General features: G+C 39.2%; 1 protein-coding gene and 1 long non-coding RNA gene across 3 annotated transcripts in view; one reads left to right on the plus strand and one right to left on the minus strand.

The window, feature by feature from the left end:
* The window catches only part of polk (polymerase (DNA directed) kappa), a 75,601-nt gene that overhangs the window by 5,216 nt on the left and 43,095 nt on the right, over positions 1-27,290 (minus strand). For both annotated transcript variants that reach the window (XM_060835878.1, XM_060835879.1), the window contains exons 6-14: positions 24,742-24,892; positions 22,557-22,820; positions 17,726-17,850; positions 13,592-13,758; positions 9,294-9,326; positions 7,826-7,922; positions 7,467-7,638; positions 5,202-6,317; positions 937-988 (exon numbers count right to left, since the gene is read on the minus strand). In XM_060835878.1, the coding sequence (XP_060691861.1) occupies positions 937-988; positions 5,202-6,317; positions 7,467-7,638; positions 7,826-7,922; positions 9,294-9,326; positions 13,592-13,758; positions 17,726-17,850; positions 22,557-22,820; positions 24,742-24,892 (2,177 nt within the window). The remainder of the gene's footprint in view (positions 1-936; positions 989-5,201; positions 6,318-7,466; positions 7,639-7,825; positions 7,923-9,293; positions 9,327-13,591; positions 13,759-17,725; positions 17,851-22,556; positions 22,821-24,741; positions 24,893-27,290) is intronic.
* Positions 5,582-22,846, plus strand: LOC132822633 (uncharacterized). Its single transcript, XR_009645462.1, has 3 exons — positions 5,582-5,665; positions 10,411-10,509; positions 22,684-22,846. It is a non-coding gene; the product is annotated as an uncharacterized LOC132822633 (long non-coding RNA).

Below are 27,290 nucleotides of genomic sequence, written 5' to 3' on the forward strand. Positions count from 1 at the left end.
TTGGGAGAGTGGTCCAGGAAATGGCTGATGGAATTTAACGTGAGCAAGTGCGAGGTCTTGCACTTTGGCAAAAAGAATAAAAGCATAGACTACTTTCTAAATGGTGAGAAAATTAGTAAAGCCAAAGTACAAAGGGATCTGGGAGTGCTAGTCGAGGATTCTCTAAAGGTAAACATGCAGGTTGAGTCCGTGATTAAGAAAGCGAATGCAATGTTGTCTCTTATCTCAAGAGGGTTGGAATATAAAAACAGAGATGTGCTATTGAGACTTTATGAAGCTCTGGTTAGGCCCCATTTGGAGTACTGTGTCCAGTTTTGGTCCCCACACCTCAGGAACGACATACTGGCACTGGAACGTGTCCAGCGGAGATTCACGCGGATGATCCCTGGAATGGCAGGTCTAACATATGAGGAACGGCTGAGGATCCTGGGATTGTATTCGTTGGAGTTTAGAAGATTGAGGGGAGACTTAATAGAGACGTACAAGATAATACATGGCTTGGAAAGGGTGGACGCTAGGAAATTGTTTCCGTTAGGCAAGGAGACTAGGACCCATAGACACAGCCTTAGAATTAGAGGGGGTCAATTCAGAACAGAAATGTGGAGACATTTCTTCAGCCAGAGAGTGGTGGGCCTGTGGAATTCATTGCCACAGAGTGCAGTGGAGGCCGGGACACTAAATGTCTTTAAGGCTGAGATTGATAGATTCTTGTTGTCTCGAGGAATTAAGGGCTATGGGGAGAATGCGGGTAAGTGGAGTTGAAATGCCCATCAGCCATGATTGAATGGCGGAGTGGACTCGATGGGCCGAATGTCCTTACTTCCACTCCTATGTCTTATGGTTTTGTAGAAATACAGATTCTATAATGTAACATATATAAATTACACAAAATTATAATCAGATAGTAGAGATACAGTACAACCTTTATTATCTCACCTTTTAGTTCGAATGCTTGAATTTGAAGGCTGTTTCTCCAACACTGTTGGACCTATCAAAATAAACATATTACCCTTTTTTGTTGACACAGATTAAACAATTCATAAGTAACAGCATCCTATTCAAACTCCACACCAAGTTAAAATATTTGTTGCAAGAATTATTTCACTTTTTGGAGCAGTGAAATTATTATGCTTGTCCAATTGAAGGATTTCAGTAAAGAGAATGGAACATTTTCTGATTTTATGAGCATTACCAAACACACCTCCAGGTCAGACAGGCCAGATGGTCAAGCAGCTGTCTCAAATTCTAGACTTCTATTCCCCCTAAAAATCAGACATTTTCCAAATTGTTACAATAATATTTAAATAAAAAAAATCCCAAGATGTTTTACAAGAGTGTAATAAAACAAAAGTTAGGATCAAGCCACATCAAAGTCTTTATGAGGAAAATTGGCCAGAAACTTGTTCAATGACAAAAGTATTAAACAGAACTCGGAGGAGTGTACAGCTAGAGTTAGTAGTCCAGAGGTTTAGGCAGGGATTCTACAGGCAGAAGTTGATGGAATTTAAGTTCAATTAATTAATAAACAATTTGGTCTTAAAAGCTAATCCCAGTAATGGGAGAGTCATTGTGGACTTGTTGGGCCAAAGGTCCTGTTTTCACACTGAAGGGAATCTAATCTAATCTCAACTTTTTGGATAGGAAATCTATAGTCATGCCGAATGACCTCAGATCCACAGTAAGGTGGTTTATTCTTATATGTCCTCTCAAAAAACCTAGAATGCACACAGTCATATCAAAATACTGCAGAAAAATCAAAATGAATGACAACTAACAGATAATGAGCATTAGACCAGGTGCCAGAAACAACAACACAACCGACGCTATTGATTCTGCCGTGTTCTCCTTATGAACGTCTGATAACTTGTTCTAAAATTGGAAGAGCTGTCAGTCAGTCAACAAGCTGACATTCAAACAGAAGTATCCCCTACACCAAAGTCCTAGACACCATAACCACCATCTCTGGGTAAGTCCTCAACAGGATTGGATCACTCGTGAAGTTTAAACAGTGGTACACAGTCTGGAATACAACAACATGTTGTGGATGTAACCAAAGATCTGGCTTTTGGATTTGGTGATTTATAATGAGGCAGATTTAATAAATGATCTCAGAATAAAAGATCCCTGATGAAATTGTGATCACAGCATGGTAGGTTTTAACATTCAGCTTGAGAGGGAAGAACTTCAGTCAGAAATAACTGGCCTAAGTTTAAGTGAGAATAATAAAAAGGAATGGCGGCAGAGCTAGCTGGAGTGGAATGTGAAAGGCGTTTAGCAGCAAAGGTGTCTGAGGGACAATAGCAGATGTTGAAGAAAATAGATTCTTCAACCACACCTCCCCCTCACTGGGGATGAATGATTAGTCCTCATTAAAGGTCTCATTATGTTCCTGGATCGATGAATTCCATACCTGTTGCAATATTGAACTTTTCTTCCGTCACCTCTGTGCTTACTTTTTAAATTGTGACTCCTACTCATCCTCCAAGGACCCCTTCCCCCACCTCCAGCATCCTCCATCTACTTGGACACCCCATGCACCCTATTACCCACCCTTGACGTTATCTCTAACAGCCACCGTAACACTGATCGCCTCAACCTGTCCACCCTTTTCACCCACTCTACCCTCTCACTCTCGCAAAGCACGCCCGTTCACTCGCTCCGCTCCAACCCCAATCTCACCATTGAACCAGTGGACGGGGGGGGGAGGCAGTGGTATTTTGGCGCATCGACCACTAGACCACTGAAGCCACGCACCAATGCACGGACACCTCCACCTCCTGCCTCATCGACCATGACCTCAGCTCCCATCACCAAACCATCATCTCCCAGACTATCCACAACCTCGTCACCTCAGGGGATCTCCCATCCACAGCCTCCGAATGTCATAATCCCAGAACCTCGCACGGTCCGGTTCTACCTTTTACCCAAAATCCACAAACCTGGTCGACATATCATCTCTACCTGCTCCTGCCCCACTGAATGGATCTCTTCACATTTCAACAACATCCTGTCTCCATTGGTCCAGGAACTCCCACGTACATTTCGGACACCACCCAAACCCTCCACCTCCTCCATGACCTTCATTTCCACTGGCCCCAACCCCTCATTTTCACCATGGACAACCATCCATCCATATACACATCTTTCCGCCATGGCAAAGGCCTCCAAGCCCTCCATTTCTTCCACTCCCACCAACCCAACTAGTACCCCTTCACCGACACACTCATTTGACTAGCTGAACTGTTCCTCACTCTCAACAACTTCTCCTTTGAATCCTCCCACTTCCATCAGGCCAGAGGGATAGCCATAGACACCCACATGGGCCCCAGCTATTTCTGCCTCTTCATAGGATATGTAGAATAGTCCATCTTCCGCAGTTACGCCAGCACCAGCCCCCACCTTTTCCTCTACTACATTGATGACTTTATCGGCACCATCTCATGATCCCACAAGGATGTGAAACAGGTCATCAATTTCACCAATGCCTTTCACCCTGACCTCAACTTCACCTGGAACATTCCGGACACCTCCCTCCCCTTCCTGGATCTCTCATTCTCCATCCCCGGCAACCGAATCAACACAGACATCTATTTTAAACCCACTGACTCCCACAGCTACCTGGACTGCAACTCCTCACACAACCCCTCCTGTAAAAGTGCAATCTCTAACTCCCAGCTTTTCCGCCTCTGCTGAATCTGCTCCCGGGAGGAGCAATTCCAGTCCAGGATATCCCAGATAGCATCCTATTTCAAGGACTGCAATTTCCCCTCCCATGTGATCATTAAGGGCCTCCAGTACATCTCCTCCATACCCGCACTTCTGCCCTTGAACCCCACCCCTTCAAACACAACAACAATAGAACCCGCCCCTCCAATCCTCACCTTCCACCCTACTAACCTCCAGATACAGCACATTATCCTCTGCCATTTCTGCCATCTACAATCAGACTCCATCACCACCCCTCTCTGCATTCCGCAGAAACCATTCCCTCCATGACTGCCTCATTAGTTTCATGCCCCAACCAACCACCCTCTACTCCCAGCACCTACCCCTGCCACCACAAGAGGTGTAAAACCTATGCCCATACCTCCTCCCTCACCTCCGTCCAATGCCCCAAAGGATATTTCCAAACCCTGCACATCCTAACACCTTATCTACTGTGTCCATTGCTCTCAATGTGGTCTCCTCTAGATTAGGGAGACAGGATGCCAACTCATAGAATGTTTCTGGCAACATCTCTGGGACACATGCACCAAACAGCCCCACCACCTCGTGACCAACCACTTCAACTCATCCTCCCACTCCCCAAAGACATGTAAGTCCTGGGCTTCCTCCACTGCCAAATCCAAGACACCCAACAACTGGAGGAAGAACACCTCATCTTCCGCATTGGGACCCTTCAACCACAAGGCATCAATATCAACCTCACTAGTTTCCAAATCTCCCCTGTCCCCACCTCATCCCAGATCCAACCCTCCAAGTCGGCACCGCCCTCTTGAAGTGTCTAACTTGTCCATCTTCCTTCCCATCTATCTGCTCCATCCTTCCCTCCGACCTGTCACCATCATCCCCCTACCTCCATCTACCTTCTCCCCAGCCTCACCCCGACCCTCCTAGTTATCTCTCAGTCTTCCCTCCCCCCACATTCCTGATAAAGGGCTTATGCCCAAAATGTCAATTCTCTTGCTCCTTGGCTGCTGTCTGACCTGCTGTGCTTTACCAACGCCACAATTTTCAACACTAATCCGGTGATACTACCAGCTCGCCCATTAATAAAGTAATTCTACTTTAACAACTATGTGCCCAAATGTGGTACCTGACTTGGATCAGAGCCAGACAAAAGCAATATAGCAGTCTCAATCTCAACTGAGATGACTGATTACCATTTGCACAATAAATAGCATTATAATTGTCCTCTGTGCTCCTGAACTTGGGAGTGGAAAAAACACAGGACACACAATCCTGAAGGTTTTCTATTGTAATCATGTTGAAGCAAGCACATACAAATATCTGGATGTCAATTAAAGGTACATTGGGCTGGTTGTTTCCCATGACCTCCCCGCAGTGATTCAATTGGATGACTGGATATCATCACATTCCAGGATAAATCTTCACTTTAATAACATTCAATAGAACTCATCAAAAACATCCAAGATTAAACAGCAATAACAAAATTGAACAGTGGAAAAATGATATCTCACCCATTCCATTTGAATTGCATTCTGTGATACATGAGTGTGTTGGTCTTTCAGTTAGTTCTTGTATAACCCCTTGATTTAGACAAATGTCAACGTGCTTGTTGAACAATGAGAGATCAGTTGTTTCTTGGTTAATGTTGCAAATTGGACAAACTAGGCCAACTGGTTTCTCTAACTGAACAGTAGGCCTTTCCTGTGATGATTTGATGTTCTTTAGTAACTGGTTTGACTGTTGCTGTTCAGTTCCCTGTATTAACTGGTCATATTGTACAAATGAAGGTTGATTTAACATGTCAGGACTTGATTCTTGCAGACTAAATTGCTTCTCCTTCTGCGTCATGTTAGTATATTTACTTGATAATTTGATGCTCTTTTGGTTACAGTCTGAAAACTCCTCTTTCAACATATCTTCATCCTTAGTGAATGCCAAGCATTTTGCTGCACTATTAGGAAGTTGCACATGATTTGTAAGTATTGTTTTAATATTTCTTTGGTCACCAGGTTGCCCAATATAACACAAACTGTTGTTTGTTGAAGCTTCCCAGTTAATGCTGTTATTTTTGGTTTCTCCTTGTAAATATGTTTCTGAAGGTCTCTGATTTAACTGATCACTTTTTAGATTGATGACTGCATTTTTCAAATTATTATCCAAGCCAGATGTTGTCTTTATATAACTTGTTTTTGATTCTCCTATAGTCTGTGCAACTTCAAGAGGCCTAGTTACACATAGGCACTCATCATGACGCTTGTTAAATGTCTCTAAAGCTGGTATGCCCTGCCTTTTGAAACATATCGGACAAACACTGGTAGCCTTTAATTTTGGGTTTAGACCACTGCCCTCACCATCAGTGCCTGCTGGGATTGTTCCAGCAGGTTTGTACCTTCCTTGTTGTTTTTTTGCAAGAACCTGGTTGAAAAAGGATTGTTGATTGCTTTGTTGGCACCTTTTACTGAAAAGACTCTCTGTTTTGGGTACTTCTGAAAGTTCTGCTTGATCCTTGACAACTGTATTGTCAGACATAGTGGTGCTCTCAGACTTTCCAGTAAATAAAAATTTGGTGATGCTTTTCTGGCCAGATTTTTTTTCCTCTTGTTGGACAAACCCAGACACCCGCACACCTGTACAGGGGGAAATGCAAGGGAGAAGTAATAAGCCATTAAAAGCACAAAAGCAACAAATCACTAAATTTACCATGATAATCAAAGTGGGAAATATTCAAAGACACACGAGTACACATGGAAGACTCAAAACTGGCTTGCATGTAACATATAAATAAAATAAAATATAAGCCTGATTAAACATAACTAACAGTGAATCAGCACAACGTATTGGTTCACTGTTTATTCAACACCCAAGCCAAGAGATCTGGGAACTTCCAATGAAAGGCGAACCTATTCCAGACAGGAGAAACAAAAGCAATGGAGCAGCTATTCAAATCACTTTGAAGTTAATGCTGCTGCTCACTCTCTCAATCAGTGAATCATTCATGGCCTCAGATCATCCAAAATAAGGGAAAATTAATGCAATACTTGCGTTTTATACAAATTCAAATTCTTATTGCCTGTTTGAAAAGTCATAGAGAATACCTCCAACCACCTCACCACCTTCCCCCCACCATTGTTTTCTACAAAAATGTTCAAATACGTTCTGTTATTCCTTAGACTTTTTACTGGAACTATCATCAAAATCACAATCTATGCAATTTGTCATATGTACCGACAACAGAGCAACCATTCTTGCTGCCAGATGAATTTATTTATTGGAGTGATATAGATATTTCCTGCTATGATCTTGATTGTTTTTGTAAGCGATAAAGCAGAACTGAGTAAGGAACAGCTGTTTCTTCTACTCATCCGTTATATTTTCCCTGTTTTGGCTGTGATGTTGAATGTCAACCAGTATGTCTTTTCTTTTTGCAGATACTGATTGATCTCATTTCTACTTCCTATATTTTCTCCACCTATTACAAATATGCATTGCTTTTATTTTTTTATTTGAGACCCTTCTTAACTTCTCAGACAGCAAAACTATGCACCCTGTAGAAATTTGACATCTATCTTCCCTTTAGTGCCAAAGCACAGCTTTATGCACGTTATACTCTCCATATGGAAGAGCATGGAATTGCATGTTACCTAATAAAAAAGACCAACTGCTCTTTACAATCGCTTTTCATCATCTCTTGAAAGTGGATAAACTGTCACTTTCATCAGGATTAATAACATGTGTTGTAGAGTATGTATTCATTTATTATTCTGGTTGAACATTACCCATAAGTCTCAGTCTCAGTGGCTGAGGATGCATGTTATTAATCTCAGTTTTCAGCAACTCATGTGCCACTGCAAATATTTCTTCTTCTTTGGAAACTGGTACTGGAACTGTGCAGGCTCTGGTCTTCACTTCAAAGTTTACATTCTTCAGCTTTAGAGTTACTGTTTTCCCCTACGATTTCAAAAGAAGAATTATTTTATGAATGAAATATTTCATGAAACGCCCACCAGGCTCAAAAGCTTCATGTTTGTTTTGAGAGTTTCACTATAGCCCATTTTATCAATATCATGTTGACAAGACTTCAAATAGATTTTGGTCAGCAGAAAGAAAAAAAGCTTCGAAAAGACAAAAGCAGTACCTTTAGTCCCTCCTTTTGAAGATCTTCTTCAAGATCATGACAAAGTTCATGACATAAGCTGTACTGCTCCGCTGCTTTACTCATTTCATGGAATGTCCTAGAATTCCAAAATAAGTCATGCATAATTTAGTTTCTAAGGTCAAAATATACAATGTGCAGATAGCTTGATAATATTGCACATGCTAACAGTATTCCTTTTAAAAAGTGTCCCTAAAATACAATTCACTCAATTCTGGAGAATATATCACTTAAGAAAATTTTAGATGAGATTACTTTTAAATTAGACTACTTACAGTGTGGAAACAGGCCCTTCAGCCCAACAAGACCACACCGACCCTCTGAAGAGTAACCCACCCAGACCCATTCCCTACATTTACCCCTTCACCTAACACTATAGGCAATTTAGCATGGCCAACTCACCTAACCTGCACATTCTTTGGACTGTGGGAGGAAACCAGAGAACCCGGAGGAAACCCACGCAAACTCCACACAGACAGGCAGGAATTGAACCTGGGTCTCTGGCGCTGTGAGGCAGCAGTGCTAACTGCTGTGCCACCATGCCACCCTAATAATATTTCATTATTTGCTAATGAAAATACTATTGCTATAAATGTCCTCTTTTCTTTGTTTTGAACTATCCTGATGAGTTTTTACATAAATCCTGTAAAGATGCCCTTTCATGGAGACAATTTTCCTTGCTTTCAGCTTTGTCTTATTTTCATCTCCTAAAAAATTTGTAAGCGTCCATTTTCTACTACAATAGCCACATTGTTTTCCCTTTGAAAATTTGCATCTTTCCACAAGACTGTTCACATTTTTAAAACTTCAAACCTAAAATCTCACTCATAAGCTAACTAATCACTATTTTATGGTGAGTAATCAACCCTCAGTCTCCTCAGATCTTTCTCAACATTCTAGGTATGACTAGGTGAATCTTTCTTTCTGATATTTGCAATTAAATCATTCCGACAGCTTTTGGTGAGTGTAATTAGGTTTAGTTTTCTTATCATTCACAATAAAGCTGTGTTCTTTCGTTAAAAGGACCATCAAGTTTCACATTAGGGATCAGACTCATCCAGTATTACTAACAGTTGGGATCACAACACTTCTAAACTCAACTTCAAGGTTTTTCTTGCTGGTTTCTCAAAATACTTGATTCAATATAGGCAAAGCCCTGCCATCTACATCCTAATTTACTATGTCCCATCAACCCTAGTCTGTTGGTAACTTCCAGTGACTCTTCATTATCCTGAAGGACTGAACTCAAATACTTCATTTGCATTTGCAAATTTCTAAAAAGCCTCACTTCACTCTATGGCCTCCAGCTTTATATCCTGCCAGGCTTCTAAAAACATTATTTGCCTTTCTCTGCTGAACTATTAGTAATAATGGCTTCATTAGCCTCAACCTTTCTTTTTGGAATGTGGTTCATATGCAAAACAGTTGTGAATTACTGCAAAAGACGTACCTTTCTGTGCTCATACTCTTCCGATCACCATCTCTACAACCAAAAAAACACCATTAAAAACAATTTTATTTTGTCTTAAATATGTAAATTCAACATTCAGAGCCGTTTTAAAGCGGAGTTTGAACCAAGTCAGCTGGAGTCATTGTTGCACTAAAGTGCATCTCACCTTTCAGGATGTCAATTCCAAGGTAACCTTTGTAGCCATTAGTGTTTACTTTAGGTTTAAGTTTCACAATTGATTAAATTACAATTTCTGAGGACAAGGTGAACATTTGCTTCTTATATATTATCAAGCCTAAAGATTCCTACTTCTATTCAATTTTTTGCTGTTTTCCTCATTTTTTGTGTTTAGCAAATTGTTTGATTTTCTCCATCCACTATTTCCCCACTGGTGATAAGCAGAAAATCTATTCCCAGATCTGCCTAAACTGATTATAAATGAGAAAAATCATTCAGCACCTTAGTTTATCCATCAGAGAGATCTTAACACCAACCAATCCAATTACTTGATCAGCATTTGGTGGTTCGCTCCCCAATTTAGTAGCGTGCCTTCACTCAGCATCTCACACTGACTTGATACAGACTGAGAAGTTAGAAATGTAACCTATTTTCCAGATGATCAAAAAAACCTATCTTACTCAACCTCGAATACTTCCAATGTCCAGCCTCCAGTGCTATCTGGAACAACGACTTTCACAGATTAACAGCTTGGGAGAAAACAAAAACTCTTCATCTGTTCCTAAAATGGTAGATCTTTTATTTTAAAACCATGCCCGATTTTCTAATTTATCCAGGGAAAGATCCACTGAAAGACTTGTATGTTTCAATAAGGTCACCTTTCATTCTATAAAGTGCAATGCCTATAGGTTCAAACAACCCTCCATTTTCTCAGAAAACAACCCTTTATCTCAGGAATAACACAATCTCAATCACTTTGAATGCAAGTAAATTCGTCCTAAAAGGAGGCCCAAACAATAGTCAGGATGCTATGTGTGGTCTCCCAATGCTGCTTGTGACTTTGATATTCCATCTCCTTGCAATAAACAGCAATATTTCATGTTTTTTTAATTACTTACTATTTCTGACTTCTAACTTGTCTTCTTCTCCTTCTTCTTAGAAAATCTCTCCAACTCCTGGGTGGCATTTACTGACTCTGGAATTGTCGGTCCTCAGGTAACTAAACAGTCTGATACTGGATCTACATGCCCTGCCACAGGTGAGAAAGGTGGTACTAGAAGATGTAGGTGGGTGGGACACTTGGAACTTTGTATTCTCCATCTGCTGTCTGTGTTTGACCTCCACCTGTGCCTTCAGAGATGCTGAAGGCACCAAACCCAAACGGGTTTTCCAAATTCATTACAATTTCAGGTGGGATATCTGTTAGGTGGAATGACTAAATGAATCATTCAATAATCAGAGTCCATTTCCGGTATCAAAGAGTTTATTAATGTTACACCTGTGGGAAGAAACTGTCTGGGGGTCCAGAAACTTCTTCACTGAACAAAGGAAAGACATATATTTTTATACTTTTGTTTTCAGCCAGCCTTAGCACTTTCAAACCAATTGCAAAACAATGTCATTGATTGGATGTGTATGTAATCAATCAGGTCGATCATGTGACTGCATGATCAATCGAAGGATAGTTATAAGTCTTGCCATGATCTCATGATGTTAACCAGATACCCTTATCATCTATTCTTGGGTTTTCACAATGCATGTTATTCAACTATATACCAAATCCTGCTGACCTCCTAATCTGTTATTCAATCTTCCCTACTAACAAGCTGGGAGTTTCTGTCTGTCCACAGGAATTCAGTTAAATACTTCATGTCTATAACATTTAAAACTCCATTATTTATAAAGGTATGTGCATGTGCACATGTACCTATGATCACAATCACCTAAAGGATCCTAACTAATGCAAGTCAACCTTTTCCCCTTCTATCCCATATTATATAGCAAACGTTTGTTTAGCTTAAAGAAGGGCTTCAATCAGTGACTCCAAGGGGTGTCCTTTATCAAAACTGTCTCTATGTAAGCAGTGGCTACATTTTTGCTTCTTCTTAATAAGATCCCATTGTGTGATTTTTACAAGATGCTTTATATCTTATCTGGTTGTCAGGAGTACGAAGGCCACAATTCTGACTGTGTAAATTAATGCTTCAACGAACAATCTTGTTTGGCTATTTTTATGTCAACTAAAACCAGGAGAGCCATTTTATGTTAACTAAAAACCATGGGCAACCCAACACTTATAAAGGGAAGGGAACAATAAGTGTGCCAATAATGAGGGAAATTTTTATGTCTGGGGAGGAATGTAAAGTCATTCTTATAAAATTTTGGAGTGACAGTAGTCCCTTTACTTAAATTCATTTCTCAGTTTTTATTTCGTTTTTGCCCTAACAATACCCACATTAGTAATCTCCAAGGTGAGGAGGGCGGACTGGCTCCCTTTCTTTATTCATCCACCCACTCGGTTGGTTGCAGCAAGGTCATTTGAAAAGGATCTCTTCCTTTGTGGATACCTTTCTCCCAGATCCAAATTTGTTTACGTCTTTAAAGGAGCTAATTCAATCAGTCTTTCTTGAATTAACAAAATTATATTAGTAGTAACTACACCTGTGAAGAATACTAATCCAACACACATACACAGATTAGAAATAAGAGGCAAGTCCAAAAGAATAGATGTTTAAAAACAAAATCAATCTCTGAAGATCAGATAGTTGAACACTGTGGCCTTTACAGTGGAGTTTACTAATTGTGCTGACTTAGGTAGGTGAGCAGTCAGCTTCAGGAACCTTACTTTCTAGATTGGTTAAGATTCAGTAGATTTGATGTATTTTAACAGTGATTGAATTCCAGAGTTCACCGTGAGAGAGAATCCTTTGTTGTCCTATTTCCTTTTAAATTGGCTTGCAACAGAGAAAGTCTTTCACTGCAACACAGGATGACTAGGGTATTGCTCTTCAACTGTGGCCTCCACAGGACATCATGCTGTAACCCAGCTTGGTGCACATGATAGAACTTAGCCCAACTGGCCCACTCCTGTACAGTTGAAACTAGCTTTTTAACCTCTGTCCTTGTGTTACAAACATAGAGAATAGTGATAGGATTCAAGGGATATAACAGCCCAAAGGAATGGGTGGAAGTGTGACAAATGAAATTTAATTCAGAGATGTATGAAGTGATATACCTTGGTAGGAAGAACTTCTGGGCACTGCACTTTAAGAAAGATGTGAATACTTTCAAGAGAATTCAGGAGAGGTTTAGGAAAAGAGAAGGAACTGGAAAAAAATACTGATCCCAACTCTCTGCTTGCTGTTAGTTAAACAAACTTTTATCAATGTTAATGTTATCCTTACACTTGTGCTCTTGTCTTGTGAAGAAATATGGCACGTTATTAAATATCCTTTGGAAATCCACGTTCACCAAATCTACAGATTTCTCTTTATCCACCTCATCTATTACTTCCTCAAGAACTCTGATAATTTTTTTCATATTTTGTAGTCCGGCTGAGTGAGTGATCTCATCCATCACATAATGCATCATATTTAATTGGACTAGTAATCCAGACTAATGTTCTGAGGACACAGATTCAAATCCCACATTGCAGCTGGTGAAATCTGACTTGAATTGGTGAACCTGAAAGTGGAAATTATGCTTGGTAGAGCCACTGCATAATCCATTCCTAGTTTCCTGTCTTTTGAAAATTTCAAACACGCTTCAGCATTCTGGTCCCAGTCTTGTTGACCCTGTAACAATGTGTCTGTAATAGTCATCAGGCCATACTAATATTACATTCGCATTCTGAACTCGAATGTTGCTCTATACGATGGGCAATGTGGTCAGTTTGCTCACCCACCTTACTGCCTCCACTCTCAGATATACAGTAAAAGAAAGAGAGAGAGGGAGAGAGACACTGTTTCTTGCTGTTGAAATAGTCAAACATCAGATACAAGATGATTGACAAAAGAATTAAATGGAAAGAAAAAGGGAGAACATTTTTAAGCAAGGAGTGCTTAGGTTCAGGAATACACAACCTGACAGCACTGGGCAGACAGATTTAACTATGACTTTTGAAAGGGAATTGAATCAGCACCTAAACTTAAAAGAGATTGCTGGGCTGCATGGAAAGGATGGCATGTAAATATGTTCAAAAGATTAACTATAAGGCATGTTTTATAACCACCTTGACATGGCTCTTTAGCATATTCAATCATCACAACATCTGTGCAATCATCAGTTGGTTTAAGGTGTGTATAACAGCTTTCTTTAAAGCATTTAAAGTAGGTATTTACCTCGCAAGGTGGTTCTCACCCAGACCAAGTGAGATCTGTAAGAAATGATATGAGGAGCTCTCAGAGAAAAGGATGGAAAGCAAGGCCCCCTGCTGGTACAATTGAGTGCATGTAGTGATTCCTAATGCATTCAGCATCTTTTCTGTCACTTTTCCTATACCAGGTACCTACAGATTAAAGTACCAAACAAAACAAATTTATTTATACGCATCTAATATGACAACTTCATGTGTTCATACAGCTTTTGCAGCAAAAGACATATTTTGTCAGAACTTTACATCTTACACTCATAAGGATAATTCACCAGTAGAACCAAGTGAAGAGAAAACATTTATACTGTGTGAGAGATGAGTGCTGATTTATTGGCAAACAGGTTCTGATTTGTAGAAATGTTGCTGTGATAATGTATTGGCTAGATAATTAGTGACTGTTAACAGCCAAGCTTCACTTAAATCTTGAATAAGACAGCTTGATTCTGATTGGTAAGACTGTGAAATGAACCAGATAAAGTTGATCATCTATTTTACTGTATTGAAACAGGTTTAGTGTATGCACATGATTTTTCTGTTTGCAAAGACTAACGGTTTCAAAATGAGAGGTTCTCAGTTAAGCAGCCATTGAGCACAAGGTCACATGACTTAGGATTCAGCCAACTGATTTTTGAATGAACTCAAGTTTTGGAAGGTATGATCATAAAATAATCCCTGATACTAGCACATTAGACACAATTATGGATTTTTTAAAAATGAAATCCTTTCCTTAAAATCCTTTGAAGTCTCCTAAATTCTGAAATACACGTACAATTAACCAAAATTATTCCAAATGGCTTTATTACCTGTTAAATTAAGAAACTGCAAGATAAATACTGAGAGATAGCAAAGTAGTTCTGACTAATTCCCGAACTTTAATAATAAGACTTGGCATTTACCAACAGAAACAGAACGAAGGATTTAAATGATTATCTTAACCTAATGTAAGATGCTGCTTTTTTTTTCCATCTAAATTAAAATCTTCTTTTTTCAGCCAATTTTCAGGTCATCCCTCTCTTCTTTGAAAGGTGCAATTCTCTGGTTGGGTGGCTTCTTTTTATGTTCTTAGTTATTAAACAGCAGGGGGCATTGTAGACCAACATTACCCTTACATCACGTCAATGGTCACAGAACTACACAATGAACTGGCAACTCCCCTGCTGATTTTTCCGTTTGGTTTTCCATGCATGATCACAATATCCCTGTAATGCCATAAACTCTGGCCACCTTAACAGAGCTTCAGGTCAGAGCGTAACTATAATGTAATGAAATTTAAAAACATTGGTATGGCTTTCAATTTTTCAAGTCCTGGTACGAAAGTACACATTGCCAATTACAGAAAGAGCGTTTTATATTTGTGCAAGTTCTACAGTTTATGCTTTGTTTTTCAATGAGATGTTCACGAAACCCCTTTCCTCTCTGCTACTTTGTTTCATAAAAAATGTCAACCAAGTGGACTACAAAGGTTCCGTGAATTATTGCAAAAGGTTTCTTTATGTTTTAACTAATGTTACATCCTTCACAGGCAAAATAAAATTAACTGGCGTAGAACTGTTTTGTATGGCTGCACCATTTGCCTTATTAACTTATAAAATGACTTGGGGCATGTTCCTATTTGAAGGTGCAAGTTGTTGATAGATAAAGGTGTCAGACCATAGGGCTGCTCTCTCAATTACAGAGAGAAGACTGATAATGTTTTAACCAGAGGGTCATGTGCCTCAAACAAGGGGACAGGTTGCAAATGAGAATCCTTTAACCTCAGCGAGTGTGGGAACTTGAATCCATGCTATTGGCATTACTCTGCATCACAAAGCCAGCCAAACAAGCGGACTTGACTCAGTCCAACGACACCCACGTCCCATTAAAGAACAAAGATAAGGATCTTAGTAGGTGCTTATTAAAAAAATTAAGTTCCTAATAAAAGTAGAATAACTGATACAATCTTTGATTGTAATTTTTGAAAAACCTAATACATTCGTTGTCCTACATATGAAAGGCGCCATATGAACATAGGTTCTTTAATGCCTTTCCTTTTCAATCTCTTCTCTTTCAAAAATGTCTCAACCTATCCATTAAAAGTTATTACAAAGTTATTTCAACTTTGGTGATTTTAAATTTATATCCTGCATTTACAGACACAACCAAAAATGGAAATAGTTTATCTCTAATTAGGCCAAAATATTTTGCAGCTTTTTAAAAATATCTCTATCTAATCTCTTATTCTTCCGTGCTCTGATGGAATAATCCTAGTTTCTCTAATCCTTCTTCTTAACTAAAGATTCTTACTCAATTTTCATGCTAAACTACAACATGAAAGGTACCATGTTGTCCATCTTCTGTACGAAAAGTGTGTGGTGTGCACCCAACAGAAAAAAAGTTTGAAGAGACCGCACGCTGAAAAAGGATGAGGCATAACAGTTACATTTTAAAAAGTGCATTGATTTCATTCCTGTCAGGACTTGAACAGCAAGTGCTGTGTGTATTAAGCCAATCGTTGCACTCACAAAAAATGATTTTGCAAATTACTTTTAAGATCTTTCTGAGAAAAGACCCCACATAGAAAAGAATAAAGACCAATACAGCACAGGAACAGACCCTCTGGTCCTCCAAGCCTGCACTGCTACATTTGGCCCTTGCATACAAATTAGTCTTCATTTACAGAATCTGTGCCTCTATTCCCTTCCTATTCAAGTATTTGTCTAGGTGCTTCTTGAATGCTGCTATTGTGTCTGCTTCCACCACCTCCTCTAGCAGCTTGTTCCAGGCCCTTTGTATGAAAAACATGCCTCGCTCATTGCTTTTAAACTCCCCCGCCAATCCCCCCCCCCCCCTCCCCCCCACTCCCCCACCCCTTGCACCTTCAATCTGTGTCACTTAATTATTGACCCCTCCAGCCTGGAGAAAAGTCTCATACTTTCCACTCCATTCTATTCACAATCGTATAAGCTTCCATTCAATTGCCCCTCAACCTCCTGCATTCCAGTGAAAACAAACCCAGTCTATCCAAACTTTCTGCATAGCTAAAATCCCCCATACCAGGCAACATCCTCGTAAACCTTTTCTGTATAGTATCCAAAGCACATCCTTCTAGTGGTGTGACCAGAACTATATGCAATATTCCAAGTGTGGTCTAGCTAAAATTCCATAAAGTTGCAGCATAACTTGTCCATCCTTATACTCAATGCCCCTTCCAATGAAGGCAAGCCTTTTTACTACCTTGTCTATTTTCAGTGATCTGTGGACCTGCACACCCAGATCCCTCTGCACTTCGATATCTCTAATGGTTCTGCCATTCACTGTATAATTTTCACCTTCCAAAATGTATCATCTCAGGTGGATTAAACTCCATCTGCCATTTTTCTGCCCACTCTTCCAACTGATCCTCTGATAATCCTCCTCACTATCCAAAACTCCACCAATGTTTGTATCAGCTGCAAACTGACTAATTAGACCAGCTACATTTTCCTCCAAATCATTTATGTAGACCATGAACAGAGGTCCTAGCACGGATCCCTGTGGAACAACTCTCTATTCCGAAAAGCACCCTTCCAATTCTACATCCATCTTGCCAGATCATCACTGATACCATGTGACTTCACCTTTTGTACCCGTCCACCATGAGGGACTTTGTCAAAGACTTTACTGGAGTCCTTGTAGACAAGATTAACTGCTTTTCCCTCAATCATCTTCGTCACCTCCTCAAAATCCTTGAGCAAGTTAGTGAGGTATGACCTATGTTGTTTATCGCTACTTGCTTATAAATGCATATAGCCCTTATCCATGAGAATCTTTTATAATAATTTCCCTACCACCTGCGTGAGACTCACTGGTCTGTAATACATTCAGTTTTTAAAATCCAAATTAGAAAACGTGTTGTCAATTTTCAAACTTCTAAAAGTAGAACTGAAAGAAAATGTTTTTGCAGGCCCCAGGAATTGTGCAAGTAAGAACAAATTTTGAGTGCTATATTGTGCCCACAAAAAAAATGATAGAAGTAATTTTAAGAGATACAATCCCTGAAATTTCTCTGTTCTCTTTTAACCAGTGAATTGGACTTTGCTATGTGGTGGATAATAAAATAAATACAACCTTCACAACAGATTACCTTTCTAATGGGCAATTTCTTTATGAAATCCATCACAGCATCTCTCTCTGCTGGAATTCGATACTGACCATTTGGTTTGTTCATGTCACTGCAAACTTTGGACAGCATCATGTTTGGTGCAATTCCTGGAAATATCAAGTAAAACATTAAAAAATTAAAACAAAATTGCAATTTGCATTATGCTGATCTTAAATGGCCGTTCTTTCTTTTGAGTTCATTTGAAGTGCTGTAATCTTGAAGGAATGAAAATAACTTCTACTGATATTTTATTTATTTTTGATCTAAACGGGGAGAACAATAGATCAATTTGCTAATGCATCATTTCATCATCTCAAGTGATCATCTTATGTGACACAATGGATATTTTAGATGGATCACTTTAAAACCTAAATATGATTAGTTTTAATAATTTATTCATGGGATGTGGACATTACTGACTAGGCCAGCATTTATTCCCCATCCCTTGTTACCCTTGAGAAAATGGTGATGAGCTGCTCTTTTGAATTGCTGCTATTGTCGTGAATTGCTCCTATTTCAATAATGAACTTTCCTCCATTTTTGAAGTCATTTTAAACAAAATATATCATTAATTTCCACATTTCCCTTACTTTCCACTCACTTTAAGTCATAAGACAGCATCTCTGTCAACTAGTAATAGACAAGCAAACATTTCCCCCAATTAAACGTTTGAAGGTCTGAAGCCGCTGCCTTTGGTCCCTGCTGCAAACACTGACTCTTGAGATATCAACTGTATCCCTATGCCTAATAGTCTTCAAGGACGAACTAGACTGTTTGCAATCCTGGTGTCCTAGTTAATTGCAAGATGACTTTCTGATCACACACTTTCATCATCGCTGAAATTGCTAATTTCCACTGCAATACAATTTATACCCACCCCACCTCCATCCTATCCCCGCCTCAATTAACCTAGCACTAAAACTCTCATTCAAGTCTTTGTTATTTTCAGATTCAACATTTCCCAAAGGGGATTTTAACAGATATTTAATTCACTGCATTGTGGTTGTGTAAAACAAAATATAATATTTGCTTTATTGTAAAATAAAAACAGCATTAACAGAGGTTCAATTCCACCCTCGGGCAGTGTCTGTATGGAGCTTGCACATTTTCCCCATGTCTGCATTATTTCCTCCGAGTGTTCCAGTTTCTTCCCACATTCCAGCGATGTGCACACTGGTTAGATCAGTCATGCTAAATTGTCCAGGGATGCGCATGCTAGGTGGATTAGCCATGGGAAATGCTGGGTTACAGGGACAGGGTAGGGGGAGTAGGTTTGAGTGTATCTTTAGAGGATCAGTGTGGATTCGATGGGCCAAATAGCCTGCTTCCACACTATGGGGATTCTATGAAAATATCCATCTGCGATACTGAAATGCAGTCCAGTGCTTTTACAAGTACTCACCCTCTCTTTCTTCCCCACTGGATAGACATCTTGCAAACAGTAATTGTTTTTTGAGGGGGGAAAACAGTTAGCCTAGAATTTTGCAATCCAGACTCAGCTAACTCCAACTTGTGAATCTTTAGAGAAACCTCATTTGATTTGATGGAAATTTTTCGATCTGCTTGAGATCTCTACCGGAACAATAAAATGTGTGGATTGAGGATTGGAGAATGCCATTCTATTTGAAGATCAGCACAGAAGTTCAAATTGGGATTTATTTTGTGAAAAGCATTATAATCATTTGCAGGGCCCTGATCTGTTTTAAGAATACTGGATTGAACTGTGGCTTTGCACTACACACCCAATAGATGATGAAAATATCAATCTCTCTCTCTTGCATTCATTGGTCAATGCATTGAGTATAGGAGTCGGTTTATGATACAGCTGCATAAGTCATTAGTGAAGTCATTTTTAGAATATTGCATTCAATTCTGGTCTCCCTGCTGTAAGAAAGATGACGTTAAACTTGAAAAGGTTCAGAAAAAATTTACAAGGATGTTGCTGGGATTGGATTGGTTGAGCTTAGGGAGAGGCTGACCAGGTTGGAGCGATTTTTCCCAGGAGCATTGGGGGCTGAGAAGTTCATAAAATCAGCAGGAGCACGGATAGGGTGAATAGCCAAAGTCTTCTTCCTAGGGTCAGGGAGTCCAAGACTACAGGGCAGAGGTTTAATGTGAGAGGGAAAGGATTTAAAACAAACCTGAGGGGCAACTTTTTCACACAAAGGGTGGTGTGTGTATAGAATGAGCTGTGAGAGGTGGTGGTGGAAAGTGGTACAATTACAACATTTAAAAGTCATCTGGAAGGGTTCAGAGGGATATGGGCTGAATGCTGGTAAATGTGACTAGATTGGTTTAGCTATCTGGTTGATGTGGACAAGTTGGACCAAGGAGAATATTTCCATGCTGTATAACTCTATGACTCTTTCTACTGCATCTGTTTCCAATATTTTAACCTCTACAATCTTGAGATCATACATACTCTGCTTCCCGCCTAGCTCTCCTGTGTTCACAGACCTAAACTGGTTCCCAGTCAAACAGCTGTAATATTTTCTCCCTCCCTCTCAAGTCCTATGAAAGAGCTTAACTCTCCCCTAGTGCAGCACCTCCTCCATAAGTAGCACTTTTCCGACAGAATCATGGACCTGTGGAACAGACAGGCAGTTCATTAAGTGAATGGTAATTCCCTGCATTCTCTCAGTGAGAATTGGATCTATTTCTGACTGGGATGGAGATCATCTCATTTAAAAAGTGGATAAAATTGTCTGGGCCAGACTGATTTCCTTGGCTAGTTTCAGTCGCCTATGAGGATCAGGGATTTTCCAGACTTTATTCCACAAATGATGGTGGGTTTTCAATCTGACTTTTCAACCCACACAAATCTCATGGTTTTGGATGGGATAGAGATTGTGTGTACTGTTTGTGTGGAACAACTTGGATTCATTACCTGTCTATCAACATATGTATGTTGATAAGCTTTATAACAGCAGCAATTTCAGAGATCAAGTATACAACTCTTCTTTGACTAATTTAGTATAAGAGTGACTTTCAATCTGGCAGGAGGAAACACTAACGTTTCAGATTTGAGCCCCTCACAGTTCTCCCATTACAGGGGACAATGTTGAAAGTGTTAACCTGTTTTTCAGTTTCATTGGGATTATGCACTTCCTTCATTCCAGACCTCTCCCATCTCTATGGCATTTTTTCAATTTCTCCATAGCTGAAATCTTCTTCTTTGCATCAATCATTTCAAAACCATTTTTAATTTTATTAAAATATAGTTAAAATATATATTAAATTCATTCATTTCCCTGGAGAAGTTGCTGCTGAGGTGACTTACTAACACTTCACATTGCACATGGTGTACCCAAGTTGCTAGTAGGTAGGATGATCAAGTTTTTGACCCAGTGACAATGAAGGAATTACAATACATTTTCAAGACTTCACGGGTAAATTGCAGATAATGGTGCTCCCATGCTCTGGTACCCTTGTTCTTCTTGCTGTTAGAGGTCACACCTATGGAAGGTGCTATTATATGCAGCCTCTGGTCTATTCCTTTAATCAAAAAAGTGTGTGTGGTTGATCTTGTTATGTCTGTGATGCCCAGTGGCATACACAGTGACAGTAATACCATTGAACGTCAAGGTGAGGTGGTGAGATTCTCCCTGATTGGGAATGATTACTTCTTGGAATTTCTGTGGTCCAAATGTTAGTTGCCAATTATCAGCCCAAACCTGGCTCTTGTTTAGTCTTGCTGCGGTACAGCTAAGGTTGGGTTTGCTTCAGTATCCAAGGAGTTATAAATCAAACTGAATGCAATGCAATCATCCAATGACTATATCCACATTTATGTTGGAGGGAAGGTTAGTGATCAAGCAACTGAAGACATTCAAGTCAAAATACTGCCCTGGAATTCCTACAGTGACATCCTGAACTCCAACTATTTCCTTTGTGCTAGACATAATTCCTATCGGTGGAGACTCTTATGTCCTGTTCCCACTGACTTATATTTTACAGGGTATATTGAAACCATACTGTGTCAAGTGCCACTTGCTGTCAATAGCTGTAACTAGCAGCACACTGACAGAACTCTGCTCTTTTATCCATGTTTGGTACAAAACTTATTTGGTCTGAAACTGACTGATCCTGGTGAAATCCAAACTGTAGCACTGAACAAGTTATTAGCAAGTATGCAGTACTGCTCACAGTATTTCCATTATTTAGCTAATGAAAGTGTAAACTTCTGGGCTATAATTGACCAATCAATTTTGTTCTGTGTTTTATGGCTACAACATACCTGGACAACTTCCCATTTTGATGGCAAATACCAGTGAGCTGACAGTAATGGAACAGTTTGTCTAGAAAAATGAGAAGTTCTAGAGAACTAGTCCTCACTAGTACAGCCAGGATGTTGTCAGGGCACATAACCTTTGCTGTATTCAGTGAGTTCATCTTAACGATGTTGCTTAAACATTAACGTTGTTGCCTAAAGGAAGCTTGGTTACATTTCCTATTACAGCAGTGACTATACTTCAAATGTATTTAATTTGTTTTGAGATGGCCTGAGATCATGGAATGGACTATAGTCTTTCTGCTTTCTAAACATGATATCCTCTCATTAGAACTTAACATAAAATAGTTTATTTTCCAACACCACATTGCAGTTTTTTTGAAATGCTACTGGTTCTTACTTTTGTTTTTAGTTCTCAGAAAAAAAATTTAGCTGTGACATTTTCAGCTTTACAGATGGTTGGATTGATCTTTTACAAATTTCCATTTTTTTTTCTGGCTAATTAATAAAGTAACTTTCATGTCCACGCTGATGACATGAGATAAAGATATACTGACATAAATTGTAAAAACAATGCTTTACCTGCACTTGCTGTTAATTTTGTCTTCTGCTCAATCCTAAAACGCATTTCTCTAACAGCTTCCTCTGCTGTAACACCAAACACAATCACTTCTTTCTGCTGATGTGACTCTTTTCCATTGATTTGCAGGTAAGGATCTGTCTGCGGCAATTCACTCTGAGCTGACCCCTGCTGTGACAGTACGGGAGGGCTGTCTTCAAAAAGTATTGGTGAAATGTCTCCTAAATCTTCAGTGGATTGCTGGAAATTCTCCATGTTCTCTTTTACTGCATCGATATTTAGAAAAATAATCAGTGTTAATATATATATAAATATAGATTTCAGAATGTCTTTTGCCATATTCATTTCCTTGCACAAAGTTTGTATAACATATAAGAGCATTGCTACCTTCAAATATCCATAATTACTTAGTCATCTAATTTACTCTATATTAAACCTTAATATCTATCATTTGGCAAATCAGTCCAAACATATGACTTAGTTGGTCAAAGTTGAGTGTGTGGTGCTGGAAAAGCACAGCAGGTCAAGCAGTATCCGAGAAGCAGGAGAATCGACTTTTCAGGCATAAGCCCTTCGTCAGGAATGAGGCTTGTGGGCTGGGGGGCACAGAGATAAATGGGATGAGGGTGGGACTGGGGGGGAAGGTAGCTGGGAATACTTTATTCTATTGTTGCTGATTTAAAATGAAAAGTGCTGAAAATAAACACCACGTCTATCAGCATTTGAGAAAAAGAACATTTTGGTTAGTATTTTAGGTTCAGTCTTTTGGTCAGAACTTGAAATATTAACCTATATTTTTTGCCTCTGGTGGTGCTGTCAAATATTTCCACAGTTATACACTAATCAAGTTCTCCTCATAGTTCACTACCATCCTTCTATTTATTATGTCTCTTCCTTCATATAAAGTCTCCAACTCATTTTCAAGACTACAGCCATACCATCTCTCATGGTTTCACTATTCTTACAATTTCAACCACAATTAAGGCCACCTCTGACAACTTCCTTATAACATTCAGCTATTACATCAATTGGAAAAAAGTATCTTTCAATTTGCTTACAGTACATTCAAAATCCCAATTCTCTTGTCTTTTGCTCTCGGTTTATGGCAGTATTTCTGCATTGACCATTTTATGTAACCATCCCCACTTGATGCTGTGGTCCTCAATAAAACAATTACTCTTTCTTAATCTGGTACAGCTGTCATCTCTGCCCAAGGCATGCAGAATTGAAAGGATTTTTGCAGCACCAATTTAACCATCCACTGTCAGATCTGATTGGACCACTTGAAACATTATTGATTCCTACCCTTATCTGCCAAAGCTGAGCCCTGTTCCAGGATAATTAAATCACCTTGCTCACATTCCAATAGCATGGACAGGCTCAGCAGCAGCACAATGGTATACAGACAGGAATGCATACCAGTGGGAATGCTCAACATTGGCTCCAACTCCCATGAAGTCTCAAGGCAGTAAAGTCAAGCACAAGCAAAAATACCTTGTAACATGGCAAAATCGAAACATGAAAGTACAAGCGTCAGTAGACCATTCAATACTTTGAGCATGTTTTCCCATTCAATACAATCGTGGCTGAGCATCCAACTCAGTACCCTGTTCCCACTTTCTGATTACCACTAACACCCTCCCTCAGCTGATTAACTAGTACTCGTCCACGTTGAACACCACTTAGTAGAATACAGAAGGCATAAGTGCGATGATGCTATTGCCTTAAGAGGTTATTCTGTTTTTTAAAAAGAAAGGTTTAATGACTGGTGACAAGTTATCTGTAAGAAAGTAAACAGCTTGCGAGGCCTTGGGTTGGTCATGGATGGTATGCCAGGTACAGCATCAGATCCACCCAATTGCAGAAACTACAACACAAAATGAATTGCCTTGCAAAAAGTAGAAGCAGCATGTTATTGACAGAACTAAGCAGTCCCACTAGCAATTGCTCAAAGCCCTGCTGTAATGGGCAAAGGCAGTTCCATAAATAGCACTAAGCTCAATGATAGGGAAGCTCAGAATATCAAAGCAAAAGACAAGGTTGAAGAATTTGCAATTATCTGGTCCAATGAAAGGTTATCAACTGAAACTTAAATCAGATTTCCCCCAACAGGTACTTGTGATCTGCTGAACATTTCCTTCAATTTTTCTTTTAATTTCAGATTTCTAGTACATGCAGCATTCGTACCTTTCGAATCACCTTCTCCATGATAATAGTATGTCCGTTTATGTTCAGGCCAGTTTTGCCTTTGTTGTAAATGTTCTGTTATATCCAGGTAGGCTTCATCAAGACTCATTGGTATAAAATTGGGGTCATAATCCATCAGTATCTCTTGTACCTAGAGCGAAAAATGGTTTTGAAAGTATTTTAAAGCTTACAGAGATTCTGATTAGGAACTCAGCTACACCATAGTTACAATGAATAATATAGCACATTGTTTCATCAAATTTCAATAACTTTTATATTCCACATTCCATTTGGCAACCAACACCAAGTTACAAATTAGAAAAGAAGGACAGCCTGGGGAATATTTTCATGACAAAAGTATTCCCTTGCATACGGTAGTTACAAGAAAATTAAGAATCAGTTTTGTGCCTCGTAACAGACCATTTCAATTAAATGATTAAGTTTCCTCCTGTACCTTTCTAATTGTTTAAGCAGCTGCCCTGAGGAGAGAGAGTTGAGCTCCACTAATCCCTTTATAAGGGCAGTCAGCAGCCTTACATATGTCCACAGTGCAGTGTTGTTAAAAGGCACACAGCAACAGCAGAAGTAATGTAATACACATGGTCAGTCTGATGGGAATGGCTTCCCAGTGTCCAGCAACTTGCTTATGCAATGTCAAGCCTCTACCACCAGAAGAAACCCACTCACTGTTTTTGTCATTCAAAATTAGAAAAGTTGAACTTTCCCACTGACAACTGCTGTGAAGCTGTCAGAGCATGGAACCCATACATAGCTAGAGAAATTGGTCAAAGATTACAGTTAGTTATTTAATTCTCCATCTCAGTTGGCTTCTGTGAGGCCATTGCCCTGGAAAAGCAGTCAAAGATGTACCACATGGACAAATCAGGCAGACACATTTTTTGGCTGTTATGGAACAGTGGTAGTGTCCTTGCCTCTGGGCCAGAAGACCTGTGTTCAATTCACACCTATGCTGGAAATGTCTCACCACATGTTCGAACAGATGTGGCACAATTTTGTCTAATTTTGCTGTTCCTACTTGTCACCAGGCCTCGAAGTGCCTGGCAAGATTCACTTCAAATGTGCACTACCATGTTGACACAACAAATGCAGAGTTAAGTTCATAAGTACATCATCACAGTATAGAAAAAAGGTAGAGTGAAATATACTGTAGTTCTGCATATAGAAAAGGATGCTTGACTATACTGCATTGTTATACAGAAAGAAGCACACAAAAGGAGGAAATAGCAAACCAATATTACAAAAGTATTGGTACTATAGTCAGTTACTTGCATTAAATTTCAATATTGGATTATAGCAACAGAATGGAGAACATAGGGAATGCTTAATAACTAGTACAAAATCTTTACCTACATGTAATCCAGAAGAAAAGATATTTTAGTCTATATTTATGGCACTCAAGGAAGATATTCTATATTATAAATTGAATTTGAAATGTAATGCTTTGGATGGATAACATAATAAAAAGATTAATTAAAAATCTGATATGAATCGTTAACCATCATAGTAAGTCATGAATTTGTTCTAGGATGGAGAAGTCTTCCTGATTAAACAGGTCAAGAGGATTTATAAGTGATGTTCATGTTGAATTTGTTGAATTTTTAAAAAGTTTCCAATTATATAGCTTGTTCCACCTGATAGTTATCATTATGGTTCCTAGACACAAGAGTCGCATTGCATATATATAAAGTTTATCTCTACATAAGTCCAATATATACTGGAATACAGTGACAAGAAGGTACAATACAATCATAGGTCCTTAGCCATTTCATATTTCAATATCTACTCACAAACTCTTTAAACACAAAGTAATAGGAGTGGACTGTAAGGAATAGTGTTCGCAGCACCCAGAACAAACATTTAAAGGCACGACTATTTAGAAGTCAGAATTAGGACTCTTGTCCAATCCTTTGGGACTTCAAATATTTAGTCTGAATTTAAGTAGATCACTAACTAAAAACATGGAACTAAAAATCCTTTCCATAAGGTGCACAATAAAATGTTTTCAGTCAAGATGGCAAACAGTACAACTTTCAAAACAAGCAAAAGCAAGAAGCTAAGTAAAATAAGCCACAAACATGAAGTACCAATTTATGTGGAAATACCAATTGATATGAACTGACAGGAAATCACTTTTCGATAGAAAATAGTAGTTGTCTTTTCCCTAGGATGGGGAGTTTCAAGTCTAGAGGGCAAATTTTTAATGTGAGAGGAGAGAGATTTAAAAAAATACATGTGGCAATTTTTTTTACACAGAGGTTGGTTTGCATGTGGAATGAACATCTTAAGAAATTGGCAGATGCGGGTACATTTACAATATTTAAAAGACATTTGGATAGAGACATGAATAGGAAAGGTTTAGAGGGATATGGGCCAGGACCTGGCAGGTGGGACTAGTTTGCTTTGGGAATATGGTTGGCATGGACTGGTTGGACCAAAGGGCCTGTTTCCATGTTATATGACTATGACTATGACTCCACAACAGCCCAGAGCACTTCAAAGAGGTGAAATGAAAAATGAACATAGTGGGA

This window comes from Hemiscyllium ocellatum, chromosome 2 (genome assembly GCF_020745735.1).
Source record: "Hemiscyllium ocellatum isolate sHemOce1 chromosome 2, sHemOce1.pat.X.cur, whole genome shotgun sequence".
NCBI classification, from domain to species: domain Eukaryota; kingdom Metazoa; phylum Chordata; class Chondrichthyes; order Orectolobiformes; family Hemiscylliidae; genus Hemiscyllium; species Hemiscyllium ocellatum.